Genomic DNA, 21,468 nt, shown 5'->3' on the forward strand with positions numbered 1-21,468 from the left:
ATTTTTGATCAGATGTTTGAGTGACATAATGGAGCAAGCAATCACTATTTGAAGAGTTGAATATTATTTGACCTTCAGAATGGATATCACACCTTCAGTTGGTAGTTTTTATAAATAAAAATGTTCATTGGTCAAGTTGAAGTATCATTATAGATTTCATGATTCCTCTCATTAATTCTAGTATCAAATAGCTTTAATGTGCATTTTAAAATTGAATGACTAACAAGATTGCATACCGGCTTAAAATTTTTATTTTGGAAACACACAATTTTCTCTTATTCTCTAAATCTAGGCCATTTGTCTGAGATCTTGTCTTTGCTTTTTAGTGGACTTAAAATGAGCAATGTAAATACAATTTTTTTTAAACATCTTCGTTAGAGTATAATTGCTTTACAATGGTGTGTTAGTTTCTGATTTATAACAAAGTGAATCAGTTATACATATACATATGTTCCCATATCTCTTCCCTCTTGCGTCTCGCTCCCTCCCACCCTCCCTATCCCACCCCTCCAGGCGGTCACATAGCACCGAGCTGATCTCGCTGTCCTATGTGGCTGCTTCCCACTAGCTATCTACCTTACGTTTGGTAGTGTATATATGTCCATGCCTCTCTCTCGCTTTGTCACAGCTTACCCTTCTGCCTCCCCATATCTTCAAGTCCATTCTCTAGTAGGTCTGTGTCTTTATTCCTGTCTTACCCCTAGGTTCTTCATGACATTTTTTTCCCCTTAAATTCCATATATATGTGTTAGTATACGGTATTTGTCTTTCTCTTTCTGACTTACTTCACTCTGAATGACAGACTCTAGGTCTATCCACCTCATTACAAATAGCTCAATTTCGTTTCTTTTTATGGCTGAGTAATATTCCATTGTAACATTCCATTCCACATCTTCTTTATCCATTCATCCGATGATGGACACTTAGGTTGTTTCCATCTCCGGGCTATTGTAAATAGAGCTGCAATGAACATTTTGGTACATGACTCTTTTTGAATTATGGTTTTCTCAGGGTATATGCCCAGTAGTGGGATTGCTGGGTCATATAGTAGTTCTATTTGTAGTTTTTTAAGGAACCTCCATACTGTTTGCCATAGCGGCTGTACCAATTCACATTCCCACCAGCAGTGCAAGAGTGTTCCCTTTTCTCCACACCCTCTCCAGCATTTATTGTTTCTAGATTTTTTGATGATGGCCATTCTGACTGGAGTGAGATGATATCTCATTGTAGTTTTGATGTGCATTTCTCTAATGATTAATGATGTTGAGCATTCCTTCATGTGTTTCTTGGCAGTCTGTATATCTTCTTTGGAGAAATGTCTATTTAGGTCTTCTGCCCATTTTTGGATTGGGTTGTTTGTTTTTTTGTTATTGAGCTGCATGAGCTGCTTATAAATTTTGGAGATTAATCCTTTGTCAGTTGCTTCATTTGCAAATATTTTCTCCTATTCTGAGGGTTGTCTTTTGGTCTTGTTTATGGTTTCCTTTGCTGTGCAAAAGCTTTGAAGTTTCATTAGGTCCCATTTGTTTATTTTTGTTTTTATTTCCATTTCTCTAGGAGTTGGGTCAAAAAGGATCTTGCTGTGATTTATGTCATAGAGTGTTCTGCCTATGTTTTCCTCTAAGAGTTTGCTAGTTTCTGGCTTCACATTTATGTCTTTAATCCATTTTGAGCTTATTTTTGTGTATGGTGTTAGGGAGTGATCTAATCTCATATTTTTACATGTAGCTGTCCAGTTTTCCCAGCAACACTTATTGAAGAGGTTGTCCTTGCTCCACTGTATATTCCTGGCTCCTTTATCAAAGATAAGGGGACCATATGTGCATGGGTTTATCTCCGAGCTTTCTATCCTGTTCCATTGATCTATCTTTCTGTTTTTGTGCCAGTACCATACTGTCTTGATTACTGTAGCCTTGTAGTATAGTCTGAAGTCAGGGAGCCTGATTCCTCCAGCTCCGTTTTCGTTCTCAAGATTTCTTTGGCTATTCAGGGTCGTTTGTGTTTCCATACAAATTGTGAAATTTTTTTGTTCTAGTTCTGTGAAAAATGCCAGTGGTACTTTGATAGGGATTGCATTGAATCTGTAAATTGCCTTGGGTAGTATACTCATTTTCACAATGTTGATTCTTCCAATCCAAGAACATGGTATATCTCTCCATCTATTTGTATTATCTTTAATTTCTTTCATCAGTGTCTTATAATTTTCTGCATACAGGTCTTTTGTCTCCTTAGGTAGGTTTATTCCTAGATATTTTATTCTTTTTGTTCCAGTGGTAAATGGGAGTGTCTTCTTAATTTCATTTTCAGATTTTTCATCTTTAGTGTATAAGAATGCCACAGATTTCTGTGCATTAATTTTGAATCCTGCTACTTTACCAAATTCATTGACTTGCTCTAGTAGTTTTCTGGTAGCATCTTTAGGATTCTCTATGTCATGTCATCTGCAAACAGTGACAGCTTTACTTCTTCTTTTCAAATTTGGATTCCTTTTATTTCCCTTCTTCTCTGATTGCTGTGGCTAAAACTTCCAAAACTATGTTGAATAAGAGTGGTGAGAGTGGGCAACCTTGTGTTGTTCCTGATCTTAGTGGAAATGCTTTCAGTTTTTCACCATTGAGGATGATGTTGGCTGTGGGTCTGTCATATATGACCTTTATTATGTTGAGGAAAGTTCCCTCTATGCCTGCTTTCTGGAGGGTTTTTATCATAAATGGGTGTTGAATTTTGTCTATAGCTGTCTCTGCATCTATTGAGATCATCATATGGTTTTTCTCCTTCAATTTGTTAATATGGTGTATCACATTGATTGATTTGCATATATTGAAGAATCCTTGCATTCCTGGAATAAACCCCACTTGATCATGGTGTATGATCCTTTTAATGTGCTGTTGGATTCTGTTTGCTAGTATTTTGCTGAGGATTTTTGCATCTATGTTCATCTGTGATATTGGCCTGTACTTTTCCTTTTTTGTGACATCCTTTTCTGGTTTTGGTATCAAGATGATGGTGGCCTCGTAGAATGAGTTTGGGAGTGCTCCTCCCTTTGCTATATTTTGGAAGAGTTTGAGAAGGATAGGTGTTAGCTCTTCTCTAAGTGTTTGATAGAATTCGCCTGTGAAGCCATCTGGTTCTGGGCTTTTGTTTGTTGGAAGATTTTAAATCACAGTTTCAATTTCAGTGCTTGTGATTGATCTGTTCATATTTTCTATTTCTTCCTGATTCAGTCTTCGCAGGTTGTACATTTCTAAGAATTTGTCCATTTCTTCCAGGTTGTCCATTTTATTGGCATAGAGTTGCTTGTAGTAATCTCTCATGATCTTTTGTATTTCTGCAGTGTCAGTTGTTACTTCTCCTTTTTTATTTCTAATTCTATTGATTTGAGTCTTCTCCCTTTTTTTCTTGATGAGTCTGGCTAATGGTTTATCAATTTTGTTTATCTTCTCAAAGAACCAGCTTTTAGTTTTATTGATCTTTGCTATCATTTCCTTCATTTCTTTTTCATTTATTTCTGATCTGATCTTTATGATTTCTTTCCTTCTGCTATCTTCGGGGTTTTTTGGTTCTTCTTTCTCTAATTGCTTTAGGTGCAAGGTTAGGTTGTTTATTCTAGATGTTTCCTGTTTCTTAAGGTAGGATTGTATTGTTATAAACTTCCCTCTTAGAACTGCTTTTGCTGTATCCCATAGGTTTTGGGTTGTTGTGTCTCCAATGTCATTTGTTTCTGAGTATTTTTTTATTTCCTCTTTGATTTCTTCAGTGATCACTTCGTTATTAAGTAGTGTATTGTTTAGCCTCCATGTGTTTGTATTTTTTACAGATCTTTTCCTGTAATTGATATCTAGTCTCATAGTGTTGTGGTTGGAAAAGATACTTGATACAATTTCAATTTTCTTAAATTTACCAAGGCTTGATTTGTGACGCAAGATATGATCTATCCTGGAGAATGTTCCATGAGCACTTGAGAAAAATGTGTATTCTGTTGTTTTTGGATGCAGTGTCCTATAAATATCAATTAAGTCCATCTTGTTTAATGTTTCTTTTAAAGCTTGTGTTTCCTTATTTATTTTCATTTTGGATGATCTATTAGTGAAAGTGGGGTGTTAAAGTCCCCTACTATGAATGTGTTACTGTGGATTTCCCCTCTTATGGCTGTTAGTATTTGTCTTATGTATTGAGGTGCTCCTATGTTGGGTGCATAAATATTTACAATTGTTATATCTTCTTCTTGGATCGATCCCTTGATCATTATGTAGTGTCCTTCTTTGTCTCTTCTAATAGTCTTTATTTTAAAGTCCATTTTGTCTGATATGAGAATTGCTACTCCAGCTTTCTTTTGGTTTCCATTTGCATGAAATATCTTTTTCCATCCCGTTAGTTTCAGTCTGTATGTGTCTCTAGGTCTGAAGTGGGTCTCTTGTAGATAGCAAATATATGGGTCTTGTTTTTGTATCCATTCAGCTAATCCGTGTCTTTTGGTAGGAGCATTTAGTCCATTTACATTTAAGGTAATTATCGATATGTATGTTCCTATTCCCATTTTCTTAATTGTTTTGGGTTTGTTATTTTAGGTCTTTTCCTTCTCTTGTGTTTCCTGCCTAGAGAAGTTCCTTTAGCAGTTGTTGTAAAGATGGTTTGGTGGTGCTGAACTCTCTCAGCTTTTGCTTGTCTGTAAAGGTTTTAATTTCTCCATCAAATCTGAATGAGATCCTTGCTGGGTAGAGTAATCTTGGTTGCAGGTTTTTCTCCTTCATCACCTTAAATATGTCCTGCCAGTCCCTTCTGGCTTGCAGAGTTTCTGCTGAAAGATCAGCTGTTAACCTTATGGGGATTCCCTTGTGTGTTATTTGTTGCTTTTCCCTTGCTGCTTTTAATATGTTTTCTTTGTATTTAATTTTTGACAGTTTGATTAATATGTGTCTTGGCATATTTCTCCTTGCATTTATCCTGTATGGGACTCTCTGTGCTTCCTGGACTTGATTAACTATTTCCTTTCCCATATTAGAGAAGTTTTCAACTGTAATCTCTTCCAATATTTTCTCAGTCCCTTTCTTTTTCTCTTCTTCTTCTGGAACCCCTATAATTCGAATGTTGGTGCGTTTAATGTTGTCCCAGAGGTCTCTGTGACTGTCCTCAGTTCTTTTCATTTTTTTTCTTTATTCTGCTCTGCAGTAGTTATTTCCACTATTTTATCTTCCAGGTCACTTATCCGTTCTTCTGCCTCAGTTATTCTGCTATTGATCCCATGTAGAGTATTTTTAATTTCAGTTAATGTGTTGTTCATCGTTGTTTGTTTCATCTTTAGTTCTTCTAGGTCCTTGTTAAATGTTTCTTGCATTTTGTCTATTCTATTTCCAAGATTTTGGATCATCTTTACTATCATTATTCTTAATTCTTTTTCAGGTAGACTCCCTATTTCCTCTTCATTTGTTAGGTCTGGTCGGTTTTTATCTTGCTCCTTCATCTGCTGTGTGTTTTTCTGTCTTATCATTTTGCTTATCTTACTGTCTTTGGGGTCCCGTTTTTGCAGACTGCATGTTCGTAGTTCCTGTTGTTTTTGGTGTCTCTCCCCAGTGGCTAACGTTGGTTCAGTGGGTTGTGTAGGCTTCCTGGTGGAGGGGCCTAGTGCCTGTGTTCTGGTGGATGAGGCTGGATCTTGTCTTTCTTGTGGGCAGGTCCACGTTTGTTGGTGTGTTTTGGGGTGTCTGTGGACTTACTATGATTTTAGGCAGCCTCTGTGATTATGGGTGGGGTTATGTTCCTGTCTTGCTAGTTGTTTGGCATAGGATGTCCAGCACTGTAGCTTGCTGGTCGTTGAGTGAAACTGGGTGCTGGTGTTGAGATGGATATCTCTGGGAGATTTTCGCCATTTGATATTATGTGGAACTGGGAGGTCTCTTGTGGACCAGTGTCCTGAAGTTGGATCTCCCACCTTAGAGGCACAGCACTGACTCCTAGCTGCAGCAGCAAGAGCCTTTCATCCACACGGCTCAGAATACAAGGGAGAAAAAGTAGAAAAAAAGAAAGAAAAAAGAAAGAAAGCAATAAAGGAGGGAAGGGAGGGAGGAACGAAGGAGGGAAGGAGGGAAGGAAGGAAAAAAAGAAAGAAGATAAAGTAAAATAAAGTAAGAAAATATAATAAAGTTTTTAAAATAAAAAAATAATTATTAAGAAAAATATTTAAAAAACAAAAGAAGAAAAAACCCCAGACGTATAGAACCCTAGGACAAATGGTTGAAGCAAAGCTATACAGACAAAATCTCACACAGAAGCATACACATACACACAAAAAGGGGAAAAGGGGAAAAAATCATAAATCTTGCTCTCGACGTCCACCTCCTCAATTTGGGATGATTCGTTGTCTAGTCATATATTCCACAGATGCAGGGTACATCAAGTTGATTGTGGAGCTTTAATCCGCTGCTCCTGAGGCTGCTGGGAGAGATTTCCCTTTCTCTTGTTTGTTCTCACAGCTCCCGGGGCTCAGCTTTGGATTTGGCCCCGCCTGTGCGTGTAGGTCGCCGGAGGGCGTCTGTTCCTCGCTCAGACAGGACAGGGTTAAAGGAGCCGCTGCTTCGGGGGCTCTGTCTCACTCAGGGCGGGGGGGCGGGGCGGAGGGAGGGGGGCGGCGGCGGCGGGGTGAGCCTGCGGCGGCAGAAGCCGGCGGGACTTTGCACCAGCCTGAGGCGCGCCGTGCGTTCTCCGGGGGAAGTTGTCCCTGGATCCCAGGACCCTGGCAGTGGCGGGCTGCACAGGATCCCCGGAAGGGTGGTGTGGATAGTGACCTGTGCTCGCACACAGGCTTCTTAGTGGCGACAGCAGCAGCAGCAGCCTTAGCGTCTCATGCACGTCTCGGGTCCGCGCTTTTAGCCGCGGCTTGTGCCCGTCTCTGGAGCTCCTTTAAGCAGCGCTCTTAATCCCCTCCCCTCGCGCACCAGGAAACAAAGAGGGAAGAAAAAGTCTCTTGCCTCTTCGGCAGGTCCAGACTTTTCCCCGGAATCCCTCCCGGCCAGCCGTGGCGCACTAGCCCCTGCAGGCTGTGTTCACGCCGCCAACCCGTCCTCTCCCTGCGCTCCGACGGAAGCCAGAGCCTCAGCTCCTAGCCCCGCCCACCCGGCGGGTGAGCAGACAAGCCTCTCGGCCTGGTGAGTGCCGGTCGGGAGCGATCCTCTTTGCGGGAATCTCTCCGCTTTGCCTTCTGCGCCCCTGTTGCTACGCTCTCCTCCTCGGCCCCGAAGCTTTCCTCCTCCGCCATCCGCAGTCTCCGCACGCGAAGGGGCTTCCTAGTGTGTGGAAAGCTTTTCTCCTTCACAGCTCTCTCCCACTGGTGCGTGTCCCGTCCCTATTCTTTTGTCTCTGTTTTTTCTTTCGCCCTACCCAGGTACGTGGGGAGTTTCTTGCCTTTTGGGAGGTCTGAGGTCTCTGCCAGCGTTCAGTGGGTGTTCTGTAGGAGCAGTACCACGTGTAGATGTATTTGTGGTGTATCTGTGGGGAGGAAGGTGATCTCCGCGTCTTACTCTTCCGCCATCTTCCCCTCGTCCCAATACTAAGTTTTTTAATTAAAAAAATTTTATATCACAGGGTCCAATTTCAGTCTTCTTAATTTTCTTAATTCATCTTGAATTAGGAACTTGATTTAAGAAGAAATACAGTATCATTTTGTGTAGTATTTGTCACTTAATTCATTGTAAGTTTGAACTTTTTATTGTGGTCTCTTACGGTCTGGAGCATCCTTCTGGGACTTAGAGTGACTTTTGGTTCAGTCACTGCAACAAAGTCCTTTTTGATGGAGCATTGACGTGAAATTCGTAGACCGAAAGAAGAGGACTAAAGAAATTAGATATATAGTCCACAGACTATAAAAATAAGCTAGTAGAAAATAAACCTTACAGTATATAGTTGGATGGCCAGTTAAATTATTGATTAAACATACTACATTATTGAGCAAGGGATGATGAACAAAAATGTTTCTTTAAAGCCAGATTTAAATTAACACAAACATATGTGCCTAGTTAAGTATTCTTTTCTTAGTATATTTATTCTCTTTCCAGTTTTTAAAATCCAGGATTGGTGTACTGTCAGCTTGAAATTACAACTCACTCAGAAATAAAGTGCAGTTTATCTGCTGGCCCAGAATTTGGAGGCTCCAGGAATGAGTTCAGAATTAGCTAGAGCAATTAAAGTGTTGCAGTCTTATCTCTGTATTGATACCTCTCAGGTGCCAACTATCTAAGGGCTATTTAGCCCTTGTTACCTCTTGCAACTACTTTTTCCTCTCCTTCTCCCTCAGTGAAGGCAGGAGACTAGGAGGACTAATAGCTGCCAGCTTTTTTGTTAACAGAACCTAAGCTGTTTCTTTAAAGCAGGCTTCTTAAAGCGAAAACAACAGAGAAGTACTTTTTTCTTTACAGTTTATTACTAACATTACAAATCAGCTTTTATTAGAGCAAATACTAATGTCTCAACAATGCACAGAAGTCTCACGATTTTGTTTTGTTTCACAAAATGGATTGTTGATACCTGTTGCTCTCCACTTTCTGAATTCACGTATCACATCCACATACACAGATATTATAGTTTGATGTCAGTAATGCTTTTTATTATTTGTGGTGGTCTCCTGAAATTCTTTTAGAAAATAAGTGTGTGTATGTATTAGAGAGAGGATAAGTGAGAAAGAGAGAGGGAAAGAAAGGGAGGAACAGAAAGAGAGGGAATGTGTTGTTTAAATGGACTAGAAATAAGAAATAGCAATGGATCTCTGAAATTTAGTTATTATTCTTATATTGGATTAACTATGAAAAGGTTATTTGGGACTGGAATTTTAGTTTTGACCCTGCAGAACATGTAAACAAGCTTAGTCAGTTTCATTTATATGCCCATGCTCCAAATTTGTTTTAACCACTGCTAAAACATAGAGTCCATTGTTTCTATTTAGGGCCCATTGTAGCCCATTGATTTTGTTTCATGTTGTGCTCACTGTTATTTTAGAGTGACTTAAGGGGCATTTTATTTACCGGTTTCTCTTTAGAGTTAAGTCTCACCATGTAGGTTGATGAGCATCATCAATTAAGTAACACACATTCTGTTCATATTGTCACACATATTCCGTCATAACCAGGAATCACCTATGATGTTGTTCCATCACTATATTGCAGGAAAAACAGAGGTTTCTGACAGATGTTCTACATGAAGTGATGCTGCTTGACGGCTTGGCCAGTTCCCATCCAGTATCACAGGAAGTGCTACGGGCAACAGATATTGACAGGGTGTTTGACTGGATCGCATATAAAAAGGTGGGAATAGATAAGACCCAAGTACCAATTGGATATTTCACTATCCTGGGGTAGCCAAACTATTTCATGCTAGATGTATTATATCTTTCTCTTCTCCCTGGCAAATAGAAATGGACTGTGAGTTAGAAAACATAGAGTCACTAGGTTCATGTCATTTTATGAGTTAGGGCTTTGCTTTATAAATCAGTAAGATGGAGATGAATGTTTGCCAAATAATGCCTAGAAATATTGGCAGTATTAATGAATAAATCTTTGGAGTCTTGATATGAAATTGCTGTACAAATGGTGGTATGTCAGTTTTTATTATTATTAATAAGAGAGCTGACCTATATAGTGACAAATTATTTCCCACCGATGCCCCTTAAATACTTATTTTGATTGGCTGCTGCAAATGGGTATAGACAGTGACCTGACATATGTATTTTATAAACATTATTTAAGGGAGATTTGGGGAATTAGGCATGTTTCCTGGATAACAAGCATAATAAATGAAATCTTAAAGACTGGACTTTCAGTGGTAAAGATTTTGGACCAATGACTAGACATCTGTAGCAATAAGGTATATTATGAATTTTTTTCCATTGTTACTTGGATTAGGATTTTTCCTTATAACTGTCCCTTTGTTGTTCTGATTTTAACAAGAGTGTGTACATCTCAGTGTATAACACTTAGCAGCCACTTAATAATTGTTAAAATAGTATTAAAATCTACTTTGTCTTTGGTGTAGATTGAATTGCATTTATTAGGATTTCTATATAAATACTCTATTGATTTAATAACGTTTTAAGCTTAAAAACAAGTTGCTAATATTCTTTCTGAAAAACAAGATATTCCTCTTTATAACTAGAAATCAAATAATGATTCATCAGAATTTTTTGGTGCAGCAATTTGGATGGTTGGTTTTGCACTCAGGAAATGACTATCTCAATGGTTATTAGTTAATACCATATGCTATTAGTTAACATTGTATGCTATAATATATAAAGTTGCAAATTGTGTTAGAAAATATCTTTTCAAGTCACTGATCATTGCATTGGCTCAGAAAGGATATTTTCGATGTCTTATAAAGGTAAGTGGAAGTGTAGTACCATATTTAAAGTATGTAGTGTTAATATATTTAAATATTAAATAAATATTTAAAGTACACATTCACTTTTATATATGATATTTTTTGGCTAGATTTTGCTGGATGCACATTTGGTTCATTCAACTGTATTGATTCTTAAAATATAATGCAGAAAATAATTTATTACGTTAGCTTGAGATGCACTTGGAGACATGTCTGTGGTTATTTCCCACCTAACCACCAATTCTAAAAGACTATTTGTAAATACCAGTATTATTTCTGCATGAATAATATCAGGAAAATATTATTTTGATTAAATATGTTATAGATGTGCTTTTACACGTAAGTTAACATTTATTCCAAATTTCATATATTTGAGTAATTTTTAATTCATTCAAGAAGGTTAAGAATTAAACCAGTAGGAAAGAAGGAAGTTACAATGATTATTATTTCACTCTCTCTACATTTTGGGGCAAAGGCTTACCAATTTACAAATGTGATACATGAGCAAACTGTGCCATGATGCTCAGGACCATCATCATAAAGGACACGGGCTTATTCGTCTCTGGCCATGTATCTTTATTTATTAATTTTTTGAGGAATAACTGACAAATATAATTGTATATATTTAAAGTGTACAATGTGATGATTTGATATACATTGTAGAATGATTACCAAGATCAAGATAATTAACACATCTGTCACCTCACCTAGTTAACTCTTTTTGGGGGTGGGGAGTGCGAATGCCTGAGATCTACTCTCTGCAACTTTGAAGTCTACAGTACTGTATTATTAACTGTAGTCACCATGCTATATGTTAGAGCATTAGAATTTATTCTTCTTATAAGTGAAAATTTGTACCCTTTGACCTGTATCACCCCATTTCCCTCTTCCCCTAGCCCTTGGTAATCACTACTCTACTCTCTGTTTCTATGAAATTGGCTTTTTTTGTTTTTTTTTTTTTAGATTTTGCATATAAGTGATACCATACAGTATTTATCTTTCTCTGGCTTATTTTACTCAGCATAATGACCTCCAGGTTAATCCATGTTGTCACAAATGGTAGGACTTCCTTCCTTTTATGGCTGAATAATATTCAATTATATATATCATATTTTCTTAATCCATTCATCTGTTGAAAGGCATTTAGATTGTTTTTATATCTTGGTTATTGTGAAGAAATGCTGAAAGGAACATGGGTGTGCAGATATCTCCTTTAGATACTGGTTTAAATTCCTTTGGATATTTAGGAGTGGGATTGTGAGATCATTTGGTAGCTCTATTTTTAATATCTTGAGGAACCTTCATATTATTTTCTGTAACGGCTGTACCAATTTACATTCCTACCGACACTGTGTAAGGGTTCTCTTTTCTTCACATCCTCACCAACATTTGTTATCTCTTGCCTTTTTGATAATAGCCATCACAACAAGTATGAAGTGATATATCTCACTGTGGTTTTGATTTGCATTTCCCTGATGATTAGTGATGTAGAGCATCTTTTCATATAGCTATCGGCCATTTGTATGTCTTCTTTGGAAAAATGTCTATTCAGGTCCTTTGCCTATTTTTTAATTGGATTATTATTATTTTGCAATTGAGTTGTATGAGTTCTTTATATATTTTGGATATTAACCCCTTATCAGCTATATGTTTGCTAATGCTTTCTCTCATTCTTCAGGTTGCCTTTTCAATATATTGATTGTTTGCTTTGCTGTGCCAAAGCTCTTTAGTTTGATGTAGTCCAATTTGTTTATTTTAACTTTTGTTGCCTGTGCTTTTGGTCTCTTATCCAATAAATCATTTCTAAGACCAATGTCAAGGATCTTTTCCCCTATATTTTCTTCTAGGAGTTTTATGGTTTCACATCTTACATTTAAGTCTTTGGTCCATTTCAAGTTCATTTTTGTGAGTGGTGTAAGATAGGAATCTGGTTTCATTCTTTTGCATGTGGATATCCAGTTTTACCAATACTGTTTATCGAAGAGACTAACCTTTCTCCATTGTGTGTTCCTGGTGCTCTTGTCAAAAATCAGTTGACCACATATGTGTTGATTTTTATATGGAATCTCTGTTCTGTTCCACTGGTTCCATGTACCGTTGCCAGTACCATAATGTTTTGATTACTGCAGCTTTGTAATATAGCTTGAAATCAGGAATTGTGATGCCTCCAGTTTTGTTCTTTTTTTCTCAGGATTACTTTGTCTATTTGGGGTCTTTTGTGGCTCCATACAAATTTTAGGATAATTTTTATCTATTTCTGTGAAAAATGCTATTGGACTTCTGATAGGGATTACATGGACTCTCTAGATCATTTTTCAGTAGTACGGAGATTTTCACAGCATTAATTTTTCCAATCCAAGATCATGGGATATCTTTCCATTTATTTGTATCTTCCTCAATCTCACCAGTGTTTCATAGTTTTCAGTGTATGTCTTTCACCTACTTGGTTAAATTTATTTATAAGTATTTTATTGCTTTTGATGCTATTGTAAATGGGATTGCTTTCTTAATTTCTCTTTCAGATAGTTCATTGTCAGTGTATAGGAAGACAAATGATTTCTGTGTGTTAATTTTGCATCCTGCAACTTTACTGAATTAACTTATTAGTTGTAACAGTTTTTTGGTGAAGTCTTTAGGGTTTTCTGTATATAAGACCATGTCATCTATAAACAGAGATAATTCTACTTCTTCCTTTCTGATCGAAGGTCTTTATTTATTTACTTTTTGCTTGCTTAGTTGCTGTGACTAGAACTTTCAGTACCATGTTGAATAGAAATGGCAAGAGTGGGCATCCTTGTCTTATTCCTGATCTTAGAGGAAAGGCTTAGCTTTTCACCATTGAGTATGATGTTAGCTGTGGGCTTGTCTTCATTCTAGCCATGTATCATTATGCTTAAGTACCACTGGAAATACTGTCCTTACTGTGTTTTCAACTGATGATAGGATCTACACATTTTTAATGAAGACTTATCAAGAGAAAATTTTCTTTTTAACAACTATATTGAGGAATAATTAAAATACATTAAACTGTACATGCTTAAAAGGTACAATTTAATATGTTCTGACATATGTATCCCAGTGAAAACATCACCACAATCAAGTTAATGAACATATTCATCAAAAGTTTCCTCATGCCTCTTTGTAATACGTCCTCCCATCCCTCCTCACTCCCCCACTGATCAACTTTTCACTGTAGATTAATTTTCATTTTCTAGAGTTTTATGTAAATGGAATTATACAGTATGCACTCTTTTTTGTCTGCCTTCTTTCACTCAACATCATGATTTTGAGGTACAATTCATGTTGTAGAATATATGGGTATAATATAATTTGTTTTTTTCACCTGGACATTTGTTTTTTTCCAGTTTTTGGCTGTTACAAATAAAGCTACTGTGAATAGTTTTGTACAGGTCTTTGTATGTGTATCTGCCTTTATTTCTCTTGGGTAAATACCTAGAACTGGAGTGTCTAGATGATGGTAGATATGTTTAATGTTTTATGACACTGCTGAACTGTTTTCCGAAGTAGTTGAACCATCGTACCTTGGTACATTCTCATTGAAAGTGTGCCAGAGTTCTACTTTTTCCACATCTTCACCAACACAAGCTAGGTATAATCAATTTGTTTAATTTTAGATGCTGTAATGGTATCTCATTGTGATTGTAATGTACATTCCCCTAATAACTAATGATATTGACCATTCTTTCATTTGCATATTCTCCCTTATATATCTTCCTTGGTGAAGGGTCAATTCAAATCCTTTGCTCATTTTTTTTTAGATTGGGTTGTTTTCTTATTATTGAGTTTTGAGAATTCTTTATATACTTTGAATGCAGGTTATCATATATATGATATGCAAATAATGTTTTTCCCAATTTGTGACCTACTCTTTATTTTCATAACAGTATCTTTCTAAAAGCATACTATTTTAATTTTGATTAAGTATGTTTTATCATATTTTTTAAAATTGATAGTTCTATTGGTGTCAGAGTTAAGAAATCTTTGATTAATTCAAGGCCATGAAGATTATTCTTTTGTTTTTTCTTCCAAAAGTTTTATAGTTTTAGGTTTATATTTAGATCTATATTCGATTTTGAGTTAATTTTTGTATATGGTGTGAAGTTTGAATTGAATGTTTTTCTTTTTTTTGCACATGGATATCCAATTTTTCAAGAACCATTTCTTGAAATGTCTGTTATTTACCCTGTTGAATTCCCTTTGCACATTTGTTGAAATCAGTGAACTATGTGTGGTGGGTCTATTTCTGGACTGTTTATTCTATTGATATATTTATTTATCTTGGCACCAATACCATACAATCGTGATTGCTGTAGCTTTTAATAAGCTGTGAAATAAAGTTGTTAGTTCTCCAACTTTATTCTTTTTTTTAAAGTTCTTTTGGTTAATCTTGATCTCTTGAATTTCTATATGAATTTTAGAATGAGTTTTTCACTTTCTATAAAATTCTGTTGTAATTGCACAGATTGCATTCCATTTGTAAAATAATTTGGGAACATTGACACCTCAGCAATACTGAGTGACCCATGAATACTGTGTACTGTTCCATTAATTTAGGGCCTCTTCATTTTCTCTCAGCAATGTACTTTTCAATGAATAAATCTTTCATATCTATTTTCAGATTTATCTCTAAGTATTTCACATTTTTAGGCTATTTTACGTGGTATTCTAATTCCCATTTTTGACTTTTTGTTGTTCTATATAGAAATACAATTTATTTTTGTATACTTATCTTGTGCAATGTTAAATAGAAGTGAGAGCAAACATCCTTGTTTTGTTCTGGATTTTAGGAGCAATACATTCAGTTTTTCACCATTAGATATGAAATTGCCTTTACATTTTTATAAATACTCTTTATCAGGTTGAAAGTGTTACATTCTACTTCTGCATTGGTGAGGGTTTTAATCCAAAATGGATACTGATTCCATCAAATACTTTTCCCCATCTATCAAGATGATCATATTTTTGTTTTTGTTATTTTAGTTTGTTAATATGGTGAATTATATTGATAGATTTTTCAATTTTAGGCTTTCTTTACATCCCTGGGACAAATACCACTTGGTCATAATGTTTTTTTTTTTTTGGGGCACTGAATTTTATTTTATTTATTTATTTTTTTAACATCTTTATTGGAGTATATTTGCTTTACAATGGTGTGTTAGTTTCTGCTATATAACAAAGTGAATCAGCTATACATATACATATATCCCCATATCTCCTCTCTCTTGTGTCTCTCTCCACCCTCCCTATCCCACCCCTCTGGTGGACACAAAGCACGGAGCTGATCTCCCTGTGCTATGCGGCTGCTTCCATTAGCTGTCAGTTTTACATTTGGTAGTGTATATATGTCAATGCCACTCTCTCACTTCATCCCAGCTTACCCTTCCCCCTCCCCATGTCCTCAAGTCCATTCTCTACATCTGTGTCTTTATTCCCGTCTTACCCCTAGGTTCTTCATGACCTTTTTTTTTTTTTAGATTCCATATACATGTGTTAGCATACGGTAGTTGTCTCTCTCTTTCTGACTTACTTCACTCTGTATGACAGTCTCTAGGTCCATCCACCTCACTACAAATAACTGAATTTCATTTCTTTTTATGGCTGAGTAATCTTCCATTGTATATATGTGTCACATCTTCTTTATCCATTTTTATGTACTTTTGTATACATTGTTGGATTAAGCTTGCTAAAGAAATGTTTAGAAATTTTGTGTCTGTGTTCATGAGCAGTATTGGTCTATAGTTTTTGTAATGTCTTTGGCTTTGTTCTCACTCTAATGCTAGCCTCACAGAATGGAAACTATTACCTCCTTTTCCACTTTATAGGATAATTTATGTAGAATTTATATTCTTTCTTTGTTAAATATTTGATGGAATTTGCCACTACAGCAACCTGGGCCTAGAATTTCCTTCATGGGAAGATATTTAATAATTTAAGTTCATTAATGTATAGTGAGTTATTCAGGTTATTTATGTCTTCTTGCGTGAGCTTTCGTAGTTTATATCTTATCAAGGATTTGGCTCATTGTACATGTTATATTCTTTTATTATCCTTTTAGTAGTCATATAATCTCTAATATTGCCCCCTCTTTTATTCCAGATATTGTTAATTTTTGTCTGTCCCTTTTCTCCTGATTAGTCTAGCTAGAAGCTTTTACATTTTATTCTCAAAAACTCAGCTTTTGGTTTAATTGATTTCTGCTCTTACTTTCTATTTCATAGATTTCCTCTCTTATCATTATTATTTCCTTCCTTTATAAGCTTTGGATTTAAATTGTTCTTTTTTCTAGTTTCTTAAGGTGCAAACTGAGGTCATTAATTGGAGACCTTTCGTCTGTTCTAATTCAGGTGTTTATTCTATCAATTTCCTCCTAAGTGTACTGCTTAGGGCAAGCTCTAGATTTTGAGATATAGAAGTTTCATTTTCATTCACCTTAAGATACTATTTTCCCATTTGATTTATTAATTTATCCATGGGTTATAAAAAGTATGTTATTTAGTTTACAAATATTAGAAGATTTTCCAGAAAATTTTCTGTTATTCGTTTCTTATTTAGTTTTATTGTGATCAGGGAAGTATATTCTGTATGACTTGAATCTTCTTAGAGTTACTGAGGCTTATTTCATGGCCCAGAATTTGGTCTCTGTTGATAAGTGTACTGTATGCATGTCAAAAGAATGTGTATTCCACTGTTGGCTGGAGCGTTTTATAAATGCCAATTAGGTCAAGTTGGTTGATAGAATTGTTCAAGTCTTCTGTATCCTTATTGATTTCTGTCTACTTGTTCATCATGCTTTCTTGATGAGCCCTCATTGTTTGGATTCACCTACATGGTGTCAAATCAAACTTCTAAAAATGTGGTGAAAAACAGTGGCCCAGGTACCTGCTGGCATGTCTGAAAAATAATCTTCAGTGACAGTGTGGAAAAACAAAGCTCAGAACAATTTGGCTATAATCTCAGGGGCTTCAGTTTGATAATCTCTATACCAGGCCTTGATGTATATTTAGATTTCTAGACTACTTCTCCAACTGGGCTTCTCTCAGACTCTTTCTGTCAGCAATTAGTATGTGGGTAATATACAATAACCAATTTAACTCTGTGGATGGAATGGATAAATTGTGTCATTCTGGGATGTGTATGACAGGTAATATAGATAATTGTACAGCCATAATATCAACTGCTAAGGTTTATTGAATGCTTACTCTGTGCTAGGCACTGTGTTAAACTCTATACGTTCATTAACTCACTTAATTCTCATAATCCCCTTTAGGAGTTGTTATTTCATTATCTTCATTTTAAAGATGAAGATATTGAATCGTGGTCAATCCAAGGATATGTTTCCCAGGAAATCAGGTTCCAGAGCCAACGTTCTTAAACACTGTCATATTTGATCAGTGAACTTGGCTGGAGCATTCATTCCAAAATCATTTGTAAGCCTCAACTTATGTTCCAGGCACTGTGTGCTGAGTGCTTGGGATATAACAGTAATAAGACACAAAGGAGGAATAGCATATAAATAAGTCAGTGCAGTAGCATTTGAGTATTAACAGCAGTGTGTCCATTTTCAATGTAGAAACTTTACTCAAACCATCTGAAACATTAAAAAAGAATTTGTTGACTGAATAGCTGGTAAGTCTGAGGTGTTGTTATGTTTAGGAATGGTTGAATCCACGCATTTTAACAGTGTCATCAGAAATCTACCTTCCATTGATTTCTTGGCTCTTTGTCTCTGACTTAATTTCTAGATGATTCTTAGATAGGTGGCCTAAAAAGAAGTTTAGGCTGATAGAGTCCTCAAGCTTGTGATCCTAATGAGCTTGGGGAAAGAGTAAACTGCCTCCCTCACTACAGAATCCGTTTCTTCCCAAAGCTATGATTTGTTCTGATTATGTAATAGAGCGCCATTGGCCAGTCCCTATGTCCATGGGATGGACAGTCCCTATGGACATTCTGAATAGCTAGCATGGGTCATAAGCTCATCCTCTGGTGGGAAAGATAGGTCATACAATTGGTAGATCCAATGGGATCACTTGAAGTAGGGTTTCCCAGAGAATATGATGGCTAGATAAAAGTAATGGATGCCAACCAACCTCAGAATCTTAGGAGTTACGATAGAAATATGTATAAGATACACAGAGTCATGAGGGTAAGGGTAAGGGGAGTGACAAAATGGCAAAAAAGGACTATTCTGTAGAATTGGCTCAGGAAAGGAACACAATGGTGACTAAGTGCAACATCAAGGAGTTCAACATGGCCATACCATAGTGAGGATTTGGGGTAGTAGACAGGCTGGGGAGATAATCTGGTAAGAACTTGGAGGACCCGTTATGCAATACTAAGAAGTCTGAACTTCATCCAGCAGATGAAGAGGAACCAATGAAGAGTTTCAAGCAAAGGAATAACATTGTATAAATAAATTTGTATTCTAGAAAGAATATTCCTGTAGGTGTGGTAGAGATGGAAGTAATATGATAGATCTGGACATTTCAGAAAAGACTAGCAACTAGAGTTGTAGCATGTAGCCCATTTTTTTTGTTTTGATTGTCACTTCTTGCCACTGCTCTTCTGTGCTCTCTTCCCTGAAGATCCCTGTTACTAGGCTACATCAACCTCTGCCAACAGTCAACCTCTCATTGCATCAGTGCTTTGCTTGCTTATCATCTCTTGTGATTATTCCCTTAATAATTATTCTAATTATTCCCACTTCTGTTTTTTGTAATTTTTCCTGCATAGTAATTTTATTACACTTTAAACAACTTTTTATATAGAACTGTATTATAGGGGTAGAGAAGATTATAAAGAAATACAGGTTAGGAACCAACAAACCAGATACTAATTTCTGTGGATTTGAATTTAAGAACTGAATGCTTTTGAAGAAATAGTGAGTGATGTTCAATATGGACTGTCTCAAGGCCTGTATTAAAAGAAAAAAAAAAAAAACTCCTAAAATTACATATATATTTTTAGAATGGGAAGAGAAAAAAATGAGAACTAGTCTTTAAAAAAAGAGAGTGAGAGAGCAAGAGTTATATCCTGGGAAATAACAAGTTTTCCATTTTAATAGTAGGTTGAAAATGAGGATGCTTTTATCGTAAAAGTGAAATGCAAACAGGAAAATACTGTCCATAGATAAGAAAACTGGAAGAGATGCATTGAGAGAGTCTCTTTACTCTAAAAGCCCAAAGGGAAATAAGAATCAATGACCCAATGACCTGGATGATGAAGGTGAGCGAATGCTCATTAAATTTACACATGGTACCAAGCTGGAGAGGATTGCTACAAGTTTGGGAGAGAGGAACAGATTTCAAAATGACTTAAGCAAATTTAAAGAGGATCCTTTAAAAACAAGAACACTTTTCAGCAATTCTTATAACAAGTTCGATATACTTTAGAGACCAAATGAAATTACATAGAGTAAAAGGAAAGAATTGGCAAGCAGAGAAAATCCCACAAAGGGTCATAGCGAATATGAATTTAAAAAGTGGGGGAGTGGAAATTCAACTTTTGTTATTCTACCAAAATATTCCAGACTTAATTTAAAATTCTTGTATGGCTAAAGAGGAAAATATGTATGATTTCTATTATCTTTAGAAGTGAATATGAAAGGGCCAATCCTCCATGTGCATCTTTTGTCCCTTCTGATACCAGGTTCCCCACCCACGGTGTGGTATCAGCCAGGCCACAGTTAGTACAGTGAGAGAGCCCATACTAGCTCTAGATACAGGACAGAGTGTTTCTCTATAGAAATAATAATAATAATAATAATAATAATAATAATAATAAGACAGTATCCTCTTTCAAGAATATAACCCAGTAGTAGACATAAAACATATGAAATGAAAACAGTAATTACACTAAGAGTCACAGTAAAGCACATCTTTCATTTAACAAGCGTTTATTATGTACGAGGCATTTTGTGAAATGCTTTGCATGTATTATCCCATTTACTCCATATAGAAAACTTGGGATTTGGCATTTTTAACCCATTTTACTGATGAGGAAACTAAAACTTAAGGAGTTCAGTGATTTCCACAGGGTCAGACATCTAGCAAGTGAACAAGCAGGATATGAGGTCAGATCTGTGTAACTCCAAATACTGGGCTCTTATACATAAAACTTTTAATAAATAAATATATTTCAAGGCAAAATACGATATGAGCCGTCTCAGTGGATGGCAACTCTAAGTTCTCAGGCCACATTTGATTCTCTCTTTTTCTCACCCTATTTGTCAGGAAATCTTATGGTGTCTGCTGTAAAATATTTCCAGAATTTGACTTCTTCTCCCCACCATTACTGTTGCTATACTGGTTGGAATCACCACCATACTGCCACAGTAGTTTCTTAAAAGCTCTCTCTGCTTCTAGTCCTGCAACCCTACAGTATATTTTTAACCAAGCACTCAAAGTGATCATTTTTAAAACCTAAGCCAGATAGTGCCACTTCTTTGCTAGAAACCCTACAATGATTCCCCACCAAAATTAGAATAAAAGATAAAGTCTTTACAGTGACCCATGAGGCCCTACCTGATCTCCACTCACCCTATTCTTCCCAAGTCCTCCACAGACCCCTGACCCTTATTCTCTTATCCCTCTGACTTTACCTCTTCTTATTAGTATCCCTTCACTCATGGTAATTGTGCTCCACCAACTCTCCTGCTTTTCCTGAAATCCAACTAAACTCCCTCCCACACTAGGACCTTTGATCTGGGAATGATGTTTTTCTGGATATCGTCATAGTTCTAACTTGCTGTCCTTGAAAACTTTATTTAAATGTCACCTTCTCAGAGAGGCTACCCTTTTAAAATGTCAACTGACACCCTCACTCCTTTCTTCATACATTTTCTTATTCTGATCCACATACCGTTTGATCACCTTCAAATGTATAATACAATTTATTCATTATTATGTTTATTATATGATCTGGCTTCCCACTTTCCCCCATTGAGTGTGAGCTTCACAAAGGGAAGGATCTGTGTTTGTGATTTTCACTGTTTTGCAGGACTCATTATGCTGCCTGCATATAGTAGGCACTTAATAAGTATTTGTTGAGTTAAATTAAAGTAAATGTCAGAAAAGCAATATAAGCAAAACA

General features: G+C 36.3%; 1 protein-coding gene across 1 annotated transcript in view; it reads left to right on the top strand.

The window, feature by feature from the left end:
• TRHDE (thyrotropin releasing hormone degrading enzyme) overlaps window positions 1-21,468 on the top strand; it is a gene marked incomplete at its 5' end in the record, with an annotated part of 412,544 nt that overhangs the window by 233,098 nt on the left and 157,978 nt on the right. Inside the window, one exon of the mRNA XM_082849811.1 lies at window positions 9,153-9,290. Within this exon, the coding sequence (XP_082705937.1) occupies window positions 9,153-9,290 (138 nt within the window). The remainder of the gene's footprint in view (window positions 1-9,152; window positions 9,291-21,468) is intronic.

This window comes from Leucopleurus acutus (assembly GCF_964270905.1).
Source record: "Leucopleurus acutus genome assembly, chromosome: 11".
Lineage (NCBI taxonomy): Eukaryota > Metazoa > Chordata > Mammalia > Artiodactyla > Delphinidae > Leucopleurus > Leucopleurus acutus.